Source organism: Toxorhynchites rutilus, chromosome 3 (assembly GCF_029784135.1).
Source record: "Toxorhynchites rutilus septentrionalis strain SRP chromosome 3, ASM2978413v1, whole genome shotgun sequence".
In the NCBI taxonomy this organism is placed as follows: Eukaryota; Metazoa; Arthropoda; class Insecta; order Diptera; family Culicidae; genus Toxorhynchites; species Toxorhynchites rutilus.
In genome coordinates, this window is record NC_073746.1 from 217,619,361 (window position 1) to 217,633,163 (window position 13,803).

A 13,803-nucleotide genomic window follows, 5' to 3' on the forward strand; every position below is an offset into this window, starting at 1 on the left:
TAAGAATATGGCCATACGCAGTACCTTCTTTCAACACAAAATCCTCCACCAATACACCTGAAGGTCACCAAATCAAACAGTATTTCAGATAGACCATGTTCTGATAGTCAGTCGGTATTTCTCGGACATAACTGACGTCAGGACTTATCGAGGCGCCAACATCGATTCGAATCACTACCTAGTGATGGTTAAGACGCTGTAGTTAGGATTGCTATCAAACAGCTTAGGAACAAAAAATCAACTGGCAAAGATGGCATCGGAGAGGAACTTATCAAGATGAGCCCGGAAATGTTGGCTAATTATCTACATCGGTTGATTGTCAGAATTTGGAAAACAGAACAGCTACCGGATGAGTGGAAAGATAGGGTGATTTGCCCTATCTTCAAGAAAGGAGATAAACTAGACTGCGAAAACTTTCGTGCAATCACCGTCCTGAATGCCGCCTACAAAGTGCTTTCCTAAATCATCTTCCTTCGTCTATCGCCAATGACAAACAGGTTCGTGGGAGGTTATCAGGCCGACTTCATCGACGATCGGTCTACTACTGATCAAAACTTTACCTTGCGGCAGATTCTTCAGAAATACCATGAGTACAGAGTCCCTACGCACCATCTATTCATCGACTTGAAAGCCGCATACGATTCAACAACACGAAGAGAGCTATGGAGAATGATGGACGAAAACGGCTTCCCTGTACAGCTGATAAGACTGGTTGAGGCTTAGATAGATAGAATACAGTGCTGTGTGTGAATATCGGGGGCTTCGACAAGGTGATGGTCTCTCTTGCCCGCTGTTCAACACTGCGCTAGAGAGTGTTATGAGACGAGCAGCGTTTAACTCGCATGATACGATTTTCAATAGATCCAGTAAACTCATCTGCTTCGCTGATGACGTAGACATTGTCCACAAACACTTAAGATCAAACAGATGTAGCAGTCGTGCAAAATGTTCATAAGACCAGTTCATAAGACCAGTTGCAATGCTCATAAGACCAGTTGTCCTCTACAGTCAAAAATCTTGGAAAACTCTGCAAGCACTCGGAGTCTTTGAACGATGGGTGTTAAGAACCATCTTCGGCGGTGTACAGGAGGATGGCGTATGGAGGCGGAGGATGAACCACGAGCTCCCGCAACTCACCGGCGAACCCAATATCCAGAAAGTGATCAAAGCTGGAAGGATACACTGGGCAGGATATGTTGCAAGAATGTCGGACAACTATCCTGCAAAAATGGTGTTTATCGGGATTCCGGCTGGTACGAGACGACGGGGAGCGCACGAGCAAGGTGATTAAACGAAGTGGATCATGACATTGAGAGCACAGGGTGCCCGCGGAATTGGAGAGAGATAGCCACGAACCGAGTTAATTGGAGAAAAAATGTGAATCAGGCCATGTTGTAAAGACGTTAATCCAAAATAAATAAATAAGTAAAATAAATAAAACACTTCTGGAGAAGAATGAGAGCATTGAACGGAAGCCTGGTTTCGGCCGTCCGACGGTGCTACGCGATCTTGAACTGCTTCTGAAGCAAAAGCAGAAGATGGAGGGATAGGTTTCTGAATCATTCCAATTTTTTGAGTCGAGAGGTCGAAACAATGGGCCTAACAGTGAAAAAATACCAAGCGGAGATGGACATTATCATGCAGAAACGTAAGTTAAGACAGGCCGTGTCGGAACAGAAATGAAGAACTGAAAGTGATGGAGAATGAATTTTTTCAGGGAAGCGGAACGTCGCGATCGTCATGGACGACGAGACGTATTTAAAGCAAGATGGCAACGGCTCGCAGGGAACCAGCTATATTACGTCCCCCACTAAGGAGGTAAGTTCCGACGTGAAGTACATCTCCGACACCAAGTTCCCAAAGAAGATGCTTCTGTGGGTAACCATCAGCGAAAATAGGATGTCAAAGCCAATCTCCTTCTGTCCGGGACTTGCAGTGAACGGAAAGATTTACAACACAAAGTGCCTGACGGAAGTTGCCTCCTTCGTCCAAAATATCATCCGGACGAGGATGTGGTGTTTTGGCCAGACCCGGTCTCCGACCATTACGCGAAGAAGTCACTGGACTACCCTAACCGCTTGATGATAGAGATTGTTCCGAAGTCCCTTCGAACTCTCCGAACTTCTCCCACCTGCGTCTCATCAAGAATTTCTGGACAAACCAGGAGCGGAGATGCTACTCCAACAATTTTGTGGCGAAACTTCACGGTGAGAACGAAATTAACGGCACGCAATTGAACTTCGTTTTACGACTTAGTGAAGCGTCAAAGATAATAATGTGTTTTCAGACAGAATGAACACATTTCAAAAGGTAATTATCAATGAAAATAACTCCTCCGTATCAAATTAGAGTTCAATGTAAATCGAAAACTTTGTGGTAAAATCTATTACAAAAATTGTATTTGAAGATAATTTTGTATCTTAATGATAAGTTTTAGCGGAAAACTAAGTTCGTATCCAGATGTCGACACCGTACCGTTATCATCGCGGAGACACTTAATTTTCACCGTGAAGTGTAAACGAGAATAAGGCCCAATGTTTTCTTCTGCGGGAAGAGGACCGAAACGTAAGACTGATACAAGAGCGGAGACGCTAATAATCTTCTCCTCTTTACGCAATCAAATTTCGGATTTTTGTTGAGATTTGCTTTCCATCCATTTTTCGGAAGCTTCCACAGCGTCAAAAACACGTCGAAAGTTGACTAAACAGCTACGAAAATTATGTTTGTGTCAGATGTAAACAACCAGCTGTCAGAACCAAGAGGTACATTGATAAACAAAACACGGTAAAAAAATTTTAATCAAGTGGATTTTTATAGGATGTTATTTGGCTACTGTTTACCGCGTGACATATCCTCTCCTTGTTGAACCACGTCCACGAAACCAGAAAAGTGGACGACCAAGGTACGCACGCACAGCAAAAGTTATGAAATCGGTCACATAGAAGGGAAATCCGGAATCGAAATTTCGCCCCTGGAGAGTGAGAATGTTCCACTGAAATTGTGAAATTGTAATTGTATAAAGGGTGTACCGTTTAAAATCCGCACACACTCAAATTGATCTAACTTTTGATCCATTGGGTAAAATTAATTGAAATTTTGCGTGGACATAGTTTGATGTGTATTGTTTTCGCTCTGTGAGTTGATTTCATCAGGTGCCCAAAAGTTTTCAAAATGGCAACGAAAGAACAATGCGAGAATAAGGATCTATCGCATCGTGCTATCGGTTCGAAAAACGTCTAACTGCTGAACGGAAGCGAAGATCCGGAAAAAGAAAGCCGTCAGGTCAACGAGAACGATCGCAAATGCGTGGTTGGGGCCTTTAAGCGGAAACCGAACGCCTAAGTTCGAGATGTGACTAAAAAGCTGCATATGAGCAAGACTTTCGTGCAGAATACCAAAACTCGAGCTGAGCTATGTATGTTTAAGGTTCAGAAGATTCCAAACCATGACGAGAAACAGAATACGGTCGCAAAAAGCCGTGCCCGGAAGTTGTACAACTAGAAGTTAATGAAACCACACTGCTGCGTAATGGATGACGAGACATATGTGAAGGCGAACTTCAACCAAAAATCCAGAAAATCTGACTGTCAAGAATAAGTTAGATATTCCCGGGAACCTCCGGACACACTAAATGTCTAATTTAACCAAGTTCTTATGTTGGCAAAAATTTCGTTACCACAAGCACCATGAATGGACAGGTGTATTTGAGAGAGTGTCTCCAAAAGCGGCTTCTCCCTCTCCTGAAGGCTCACGACGGTCCGATGATCAGGCCGGATTTGGCACCAAGCAGTTCAGATTTTAACCCCCTCGACTATTCACTATTGTGGATACTCATTACCAAGTGTCGATTCTATAAAGGCTTACACCGCCAAGGCGTGGGGAAACTATGTCAGAGAACTATGGTATAAAGACTCGTGCTCTCGCAAATGTCCGGTAATTGAGATGGAAGGTGTACATTAGCGTGCCATTGAAAATGGTCATCTCGAATTTCAAAAAGTTACTCTCAAAACTTACTTTTAAAAGTTACTTAAAAATGTTCACATTATGAATAGGGTAACTTTTTGAAATTTTAGGGTCGATGTACATATTGAGTCATTTTTTCTGAATTAACTCAAATACATCCTTGAATGAATAAAACAGGTTTTTCAATCTTGAAAAAAAAAACAAATGTTTTTGAACCTTCAAGAATGATTTGGGACACACTAAATATCGATATTAGCCTCATATTCAACATAGATACCACTAGGCCAGATCGCCTTTACACGAAAATGAACTGCAATTATAAAACAAACGGTACTATATAGAGTTTATCATCCTTCAAATGTTGTCATCTCTCAAATATAAGCAACAAAATCCTTCTAAGTAGCATTCTTTTTTAAGTAGAGTCAATTTAAGGCAAACAGTTTGGGCTCAAGAGAAGTTCAATATCTCTGTTATATTTTAGATTTGACCATACGCATAGAACGATTTTCTTATAAAATATGACCGTTCATCACACATGTGGACTTAGCACCCTGTATAGTGCAGGTAGAACGTAGAATTTAATCAATGTCAAAAGTATAACCATATAAACATGAATGGAAGACTGACATCCTTCAAACATATGGTCGATTGCAATGTTATTCCGTTATTCACGTGGGAACGTATTACTTGTCGCCAAAACACACATTAAAAACTCCACGGCAGTTTTCTGCATCCGTCATACGAATATTTTGACATATTATTTGCTCTTTGTTTTCAACTATAGAATAGTATTGAATTTTTTTGGTTCAGTTTTATATCAGTTTTGAATATGACATAAGAAGTATATCACAAACACAAAATCATGGTAACACAACGTGGCTCACTCAGACTGAAATCAATTTTGAATAAAAAATAATATTTAACAGTTTCGGTGCAGAGAAAATCAATAAAGCAAACATGCAAAAGCAACATCATTCATGCGATTCATAGCTAGGCTAAGGAGAGATTAGCGCAAACTGTATTCAACGAGTGATTTGGCTGTTGCTCATGAAAAGATGACTATCAACGAATGCATGTGGTTTTGTACTCTACGGTGAATTGGTGATTGGTTCGAATGTATGAATTGTAATATCCAAAGATACTGAAAATTATAAAAAATACCTTTGGACCATCGCCTCGATTCGAATCTTCACTACTCGTGAATGTACTGCTCGTATCGATGCCCGAATCCTTAGTCGCTGAATCCTGACTGCCCTGACGCTCCGATTCCCACCTACCCCAATCATCCGAATCCTGTCCATCGAATCTCACCGTTTTCTTTCTTCGCTCAGTGAAACGTCTACTGTCGGCCGGTTCATCCCAGTACGAATCCGGCTGTTCGTTTCCAGCAGAAATCGAGTTGTACTGACTATTCTGCTGTATATACTGATATTGGCTATTATGAACTTGATGGGATTGCGGCACTGACTGGTGAGTTTGTTGATGATGACTACTGTGGTGATGATTGTTATTATCGTATGTTGAAGAAATAATGGCGTCATCGGCAACCACTACCTGAGGTAGTGGCTGCTGATTATTCAAATGCGTCTGCTGACTTTGGTATCGATTGTGATTCGTCCTATTATAACTATTTCTTTGTTGTACATCCAGCTTTCTTGCTCGATAATCGTATTGGCTTGGATTCAGTCGAGAGTGATTATCAAAATACTGTTTTTGGTGCCCGGCTGTAAGAAGGTTTGAAAGCGGACAACTCTCAACAATTGCTAGTAATAATCAAGATTAGGTATACGATGTTTGATATACAAACTAAACATACTACCGGTTAAAAATAGCAATAATAATAAATTAGGAAAAAAAACTCATCATAGGAAAATAAATAAAGCAACGCATAGATTGAAATTCATAACCCCTAATTTTAACAACACAATTGAAATACATCATATGGTTTCTTATGTGTAACGTTTGACAACACGCGATGTGAAGCAACGCTAACGCAGTTCAGTATAAACTTGGTACTGTTAAACATAGTTTAGGAACTTCTGACGTAGTTTCAATACTTTCGTCAACCAAATTTTCACAGAAGCAATGTGACGAACATAAAATCGTAGTCTGAATATTATGATACATAAACTGCATGGCGTAACAGTTCTTTTATTTTCATTTGATTTCTGATCTACAGGATTCGGCGTAGCCAATCTTTTAACAGCACCATCAACTCCAATTATATCGTTTCTCATGACTGCAAGAGCACTATAAATTGCACTATACCCCAGAATTAGTATAGCTGATATCATAATCATTCATAGTATTTTATGATTATTTCAGTTTGAGATTATATCAGATTTGCCTAAAATTATTATTACTTCATTGCTCGTAATGATTCCGTCTATCGTCTATAAATTTATTAATCCGCTTCCCTATTTCGGTTCTATTTATGAAGCAAAATTGAACTTTTAGTGACAACAGAAAATACGTTGATTGAAGAGCTTCCAGAACAAATTTCGTACACCTAGACATTAATCGTAATTCTTGACGCTCAATGAATCAACTATGGGAACCAAAAGTCGTGTCGTGATAATTGTATATATGATAATTGAGTACAAGAAACCCTATCAGTATCTAGAACACAATTAGAAAGCAAGGGCCCACTTCAAAAATTGGTAAGTTTCCGATAAATTCGCATAAGAAGACCCCTCAATTGTTGATGTTCTGACAATTTGACGTCTTGTGCGTTTGTACACGTGATCGCATTTGATTCAGTAATAGTGGGTCGCCCTGACACAGGTAGGAAACGCAAAATAGATCCGGTAACAGACATCAAGATCAAGAGTCAAGAGGAATCCGAAGGTAACTGTTTTTGAAATCCAGAAAACCCTTTAGCCATCATTTTTCTGTCGAACTGTTCGTCGCCGTCTCGTTACTCAGGGGTTGCATAGCAACGTTGCCCGAAAGTGTCCATTTATCAAAGCCAAACGGGTTAAATTTGTTGAGGAGCATGCTGATAAGCCCCTAATGTAATGGACAATGGTTCTCAAGACGAACGAATCAAAATTCGAGCTGATTAACAGAATGCGGTGGGTTCGTCTGTGGCGCAAATCGAATGAGGAGCTTCAGAAGGGCCATAACCAAGGCACGGTGGAGCATGGAGGAGAAATTTGATGGTCTGGGGGTGTTTTCCGTGGGGTGGAGTGGAAGTCTCGTGAAAACTCGACAGGATAATGACGGTAGATTCCTATATCAACATACTGCGAGAAAATCTGGAGGTTCCACTGATCCCGACGGGCCTTGATGAGAAGTTCGTTTTTCAGAAGTCTGTGAAGAAGACCAAGTTTTTTTTTCTTTTTTTTCCACAAAGACCGGACCTCAACTCTATCGAGAATTTGTGAGCGATGTTCGATGCCAGGCATGACAAAACTAGTGTTACCAATAAAAGTAACTATTTTGAAGCCCTAAAGCGCGCCTGAGGAGAGCTGAATCCATGTCGAAGCGCCTGAAGGCCAAAGGAGGACATATCGCTTATCTTTGCTTTTACTTTAATTTGAGGGGCTCAAAATAAAAGGGATGTAAGTGACATCATCGATTTCCCTACATCGACTCTCTTTACTGGTTATAACTTAGTTGCAATCACATTCACAGCTGTATTTTCCAATGTGGAAGATAGGTCAGAACCTCATCTATCGGATTCTTCCCTTTCATTCTGAGCCCCTCATTTATATTTTCCGGAGCTAAAACAAAGAATACGCTTCTTTGTCGCTTTATGTATGAATAGATTTTTTTTCCTAAAAATAAAGTTCCTTTTCCAGTATTCCATAAGTGAAATATAAAAAAAAGTCTCGAAAAAGACTACAGTGTGTGTTTTGTTTGAACCAAAGAAATGAGAGAAATTAAAATAATGATGAGGTGGACACTTTATTTTGCTTATCAGTGTGCATATTTCACAGTTTGGCCCAAACGAAAATATATAAAATGGCAGAAAATCGTTTTTCCAACATTTTTCGATGGGTAAGTATACGCGTATTCCAAATTAACACATTAAGGATCGCACGTTTTGGTGCAAACTTTATCGCTTCATTTGTTCGGATTCCACGAATGAGATCGTTTCCTTCAATGTGGATGAGATCGGTAGGCCTTGTTAGATTCTTAACAAACCAAGGATTTAACCTTCAAGTGTAGAAAACACGGGTTATTTCGTGATCCATCCGTAACAGACGGAACGCGAAACTCTAGAAAACTCGTGAGTGATCCGCAATGGTTAAAATTCGACAATAGATATCATTTTCTTTTCGTTCTTAAGGATGTTCGAATGCAAAATGCCATAAATACAAAACAAAACATAGGAATTCTGCAAACTATTTTGTGTATGTTAGTAAATTTCTGTACGATACGAAAGACCTAACACACTTAGGCCGAGGTGACATTGGATCGGAGTACGCACGAAAATTTGATTGTACGATAACTGACGAAGAGAAACAAACAATTTTGTTCGCTAGAAGCTAGCGAATCCCAACGAAGCAAGGGAGAAGCAATGTAACCACACCAATACAACTCAAAGTGGTTGTGTGTGGATTGCACACACGAGGAATGCTCTGGATGTTTTGGGATAAAATTCTTGTTAGTATTTTTTTATTTTCCAATGCGTTTGATAAACTTTTGAAGCGCATATGTCACTCCAAAATAGTGTACCCAAATCTTTTTTTTTTTTGGCCTAAGGTATCGGGAAACATTGACCACGCGATTTATTACTGGTTCACGAGAATAAGAGAAGCCATTGATCCCTAATTCCGGACTGGATGACTGCAATTGGTTCATCAATTCTATGTTCTAATCATCCAAGAATACTTTTCGATGATCAAATGGTCGTTCAAAATAGGTATATGAAAACGTCAACCTATCTAAACTCAATCTCAGATTTGACGTATCGTGAAAGTCGATAGCGTCATTAACACTCATCGATCAACCGTCTCCTGTTATAAAAGTTATAAAAGTTGAGTTCAATCGAAACTCTGATTTTCGTTTATCTCCTTTGTTTGTATGCTGAGTGCATTTTGTTTATATACTTTTTGCGGTAGGTTTCAACTTGATGATATTCTTAGATTATTATTTTATTATTTTGTAACTGTCAGTCCCAGTCAGTCAGCACTTCCCTACCAAAAAGCTCAACATTGGCCCCTAGAGACCGACGCTGGGCTAAACGTGTTGAGACACATGGCTTTCGCATTTGGCTTTATCGAATCCAAACTGTAGAATGTGGCGTATTTTCTCTTTGCTGCTGCTCTTTACCCTTCTTAAACGCGTGCTTTTACAAATTTAGGCTAAGCAATCACAAAACTAAGAGCCATGTTGAGAACAATATTCAACACCACATAGCATAATCCGACCCCACTTACACAACGCCAGATGTCGATACGGCTATCTAGCGAAAAATATAATGGATTCTTTTTTCCCCAATATCATTTGTAAATAGAACATATCAACATATTTTGGAAACAACAATAGCTATAATCATTATAAAACTTAAGATGAACTGAAAAATGACAAATTCGCCCGTATTCTGAAATCCGATCGAGTCAGAAATACTTGAACGGAACACAATTATACATTATGTAATCCGTCCAACGCAAACCTAATCGGGTTGTGCAAATGTGGCAATCTTGCCATATATTTCGACATTAACGACCTTCAGCTTCATGTTTAATATCTGCGTAGCGATAATGGTAATGGATTTTCTGGTGGAATAAACACGCTTTTAAAATGAAAATTATGAATGAAAATTAACTTTTCCTTGTCAAATGCATGTACTATGTAACAGAGTTACATATTTCCAGCAAGTCACGAAAAAAGCTTGAACGAAAATTGTGCCGTCTAATGATTATATGTTGTTGAAAAATTTTTTAGCAGGTGGGTTAGGAAATTTAGAGAAAAATAGCTAAGTAAAGGTCATAATCCATCTTCTAAGCATTCAAATACCATCAAGTAATAATCTTCATTCAAATTTCTACTAATCTGATAGAGAGTAAATTACTTCACAAATACAGATAAATTATTTTGACGTTTGCACCAAGGCAAGGTTTGGGATTTGAGTCGAACCCACCGCAGAATACAGAAGTCGACTTCGATCGAGTCGAGAAATCCGATCGGATACTGGAATAAGGGTATTTATTGTATAACTTTCGTCCGTGGGTCGCACAGTTATCATAAATTATCAACCTTTCTAGGCAAATAGATTATGCAGAATATATTTTCTAGTCATTATCTTATCTATTCGTCTGTTGTTATTGTTGTTCATTCAGTACCTTTGTATCTAGCTTTGAGTTATTCGATGGGTATATATCATGATTCACTCAAACTATAAGCTTATGCATGATAGAGCCACACTCCGCTTACTATGAGAATCAGTTTTCAATCGGTAATATAGTTATTTAGTATTGAAAGAATAGGTTTTTGTTCAACCAAAAAGTCCGAAATCGTTCGTCGGATTCCAACAATTCATCATTGTTGTGTAAGTCCACTTGTTACAACAGAAAAGTAAACTACCAAATATAGGTACCATTAGATAATAAACATATCAACAACTCAAGAAATATTTCAACATTATTGAAATGAAATTCATCATAAGTAAAACATTTACAAACAAAGGCACACTGAAAATGAGTTGCTTCAATCATTAAGAAATAAATGTTCGATTATAACAGTAACTAACAATACACATTTTGTCATCTTCAGCTCAGTCAGATTAGAAACTAATGGGTACTGTCAATGGTATATTGGTGGTCATTGGATACACACGAATCTAATAAATGTACTTAGTTGATTTCTCCATGGAAATTATTTCATTAATAAACCTGAAATATCCAAATACTACAATATATAGGTGAAACATATGTGATTTAGAATAAATATTAAAGTACATTGAAAAAGAATGAAGAGTGTGCATTACATAATATCAAGATATTGATAGAGATAAGAGCATGAAGACAGTCAAAGAGCTAAACTAATATACAGAGGAAGGCGGTAAGGTAACATGCCAATGCGGTGGAAAGTATGGCTTGTTTTTTGTCAGTATATGAAAGATTGATCCGAACGTAAGGTTAATCGAATAGAAGTGAGTTAGTCCCGTCCTGGAAAAGTCCAACAAATAAAGTATTCAATTTACAAACATTACACCGCGCCTACTAAGTAAAGACTTACACGAAAATATATCATGACAGAATAAGCAAGAGGCACAGTGGCACACAAACAATTGGTTTTACAGGCGAAACAATAAAATATACAAAGTTGTGTAGTTCCGACACGTGATAAACAGAAAATAAAACAATCTCTGGCAAATACATGAATAACAGTGAGTAACGACATTTAAATCATTAATTCGTTATTCTTAGTAATGCTTAGTAATAATATGTGTTCACAGTGCAACCAAACAAGTTTGTTTAAATTGCACTGAAACGTTCTCCCTTTTCCATGATTTTTGTTTTAAAAACAGACAACTCACAAATCTTGTGTTTCCCGCATTATATTTACTGCGAAAACATTTGTTTACATTTGTTTAGAAACTAGTAAATGATCAATTTGATGCCGCAAACCTCTTTATGAATTATGATAAAACAAATGAAGGAATGAAATCAAAAGTTCACAGTTTATATCCGAATTATGATTTTTTTTAAATAATAATTTCGTGTTCCACAACAATCACGGCTACACACAATACGTCAATTAAAAAGAACAGTAGTAACACGCCGCTTAAGCCGAATTGCTGACCGAAGAAATAGAAAACGAACGCAAGGGCACAACCGATAGTAAAACCGTACAAGTATTTTTTTATTTTTATCAGCTGCCATCACAAGAACAATGAGTGCTGCTTCTTTTCGTCCTTCCAAAAGGAGTGGCCCGTAACGACATAACTGTTATTGAATAGAGATTATTTTTAGCCCACTTGGAGGAAGATTTAGCTGTGCCACCATTGAAATTATAAATAATTGGTGGTACATAGTGTACTTGCTCGTTTTATGTAATTATGTGCTGACTTCAGGTTCAATGATAGCATTTATCTTACGATGTTTAGCGGAAATTATCCCAGAGTATGTGATCTCACGTTTGTGATGCAGATAATACATTCCTCTGATACAAATATCAATAATACAAAGAAAAAAATACAACTTGGAAAAGTAATTCAAAGTATTTTTTTTTTTTTATTTTTTATCTTCGCTTATTTTTCGTCGGCCTATTTCCGCCACTTTTTAGTGCCAATCACCGACATCAGGGAGGCGACTCCACCTGTTCCTACCTATCAGACTCAACAACTCATGAGCCGGGCCAACTTCTTTTACTTCCGCTCCGAAGGAAGACGTAACCAGAGATTTTTCGCCTCAGAAAATCCCAACGACGCCAGCTGGGATTGAACCCAGGCCGATCGGATTGTGAGGCTGTTACGCTAACCATACAACCACTGGCGCCGTCAATTCAAAGTATTGTCATAATGGATTTTATGTATCAAAATGGTTTTAGGGTACGTTCTTCAGACATTTATTTCTGACAAATCACGCGTAATTCGTGACATGCATCGAAGCAAAAACTGCTCTATTAGTATTGCCATCATGGAAAAATTTACATTCGAGCAACGTTTAAAATAATTGTCTATTTCGCAAACTTTAACCATTTTAAGATGTTCAGAGACGAACCTCTTTTAAGGTTGAATAGAAACGTCAACAATCAAAACTCGTGAATTAGTATATTCACTAAACCTTGCTAAAACCATCCTTCATGAGCTTCTGGTGAAGTTTGGTTACGTACACTATGATCAGAAAGTACCGGGAATGTTTTATTCAAACGTATCGTTTTCTTATGTTGGTACGACCCTAAGACTCACATAACTCTGTTATATACCCTGTTAAATAAAACAAAAACGGTTTTGGATATAAATTGGATATTATTAATTCATGTGAAAGTACATTTGATGTCATTATGTATGGAGCTCGATTTCTTCGATTTTTCGATTTCGAGTCCAGAGGCTGAACTCAATTTTCGACGGTTTTCAAGCATGAAATCGACCGATACTGCTGCAATTCCACATTAGATATTCGTACGAAGTTCATCAATCGTCGCTGGCTTGTTGGCATAGACCATAGACTTGACGTAGCCCCACATGAAATAGTCTAACGGCGTCAAATCGTCCGAGGCGGCCAATTGACTAGGCCATTTCGTGAGATAACACGCTCACCAAACTTGGTTTTCAATAAATCGGTTGGTCAATTCGCTATGTGGCTTGTGGTGCCGTCCTGTTGAAACCACATTTTGTCCAAGTCCATATCATTCCATTCGGGCCAAAAATATTCGGTAATCATTGAGCGGAAGCGATTCCCATTCACAGTAACGTGCCGGTCTTAATCATCACGGTAGAAGTACGGCCCAATGGCGCCGCGGGACAATAAACCGCACCAAACCGTATTTTTTTCGAGATGAAATGGTGACCATGGAGTACTTGTGGATTGCTACCTGTCCAATAACGCATATTTTGCTTTTTGACGAAGCCATTCAGCCAGAAATAAGCCACATCGCAGAAGATGATTTTTCGACGAAAATTCGGATCATTTTCAACACATACGACGTCACAGAGGTGCCCAACGCTTGAGAACGACGTGTGAGAGACTGATTTGGGTCTTCCTCAATGGATGCGCTAGCGACAGCAATATTCTCCACACTTCGGGCACTTCTTTGTCTCACTGGCGCGGGAACATTTTGTACTGTACCTGTGGATTCAAATTTTTCCACTAGACGCTCAATTGTTTATCTGGCAGGACGATTATGACGACCATAAATTGGACGTAGCGCTCTTAAAGTTGAGGC

The 13,803-nt window shown here is 38.7% G+C and overlaps 1 protein-coding gene across 14 annotated transcripts in view; it reads right to left on the bottom strand.

Moving 5' to 3' along the window:
* Positions 1-13,803, bottom strand: part of LOC129779206 (regulating synaptic membrane exocytosis protein 2) — a 143,339-nt gene that overhangs the window by 76,134 nt on the left and 53,402 nt on the right. For 13 of the 14 annotated variants that reach the window (XR_008743589.1, XR_008743588.1, XR_008743590.1 and 10 more), the window contains exon 7: positions 5,125-5,687. The exons of the other annotated variant lie outside the window; for it this stretch is intronic. Coding sequence is in view for 10 of the 13 variants with exons in the window: in XM_055786522.1 (XP_055642497.1) it covers positions 5,125-5,687 (563 nt within the window). In the remaining 3 variants the exon portion in view is untranslated. The remainder of the gene's footprint in view (positions 1-5,124; positions 5,688-13,803) is intronic. 14 annotated transcript variants of the gene reach the window in all.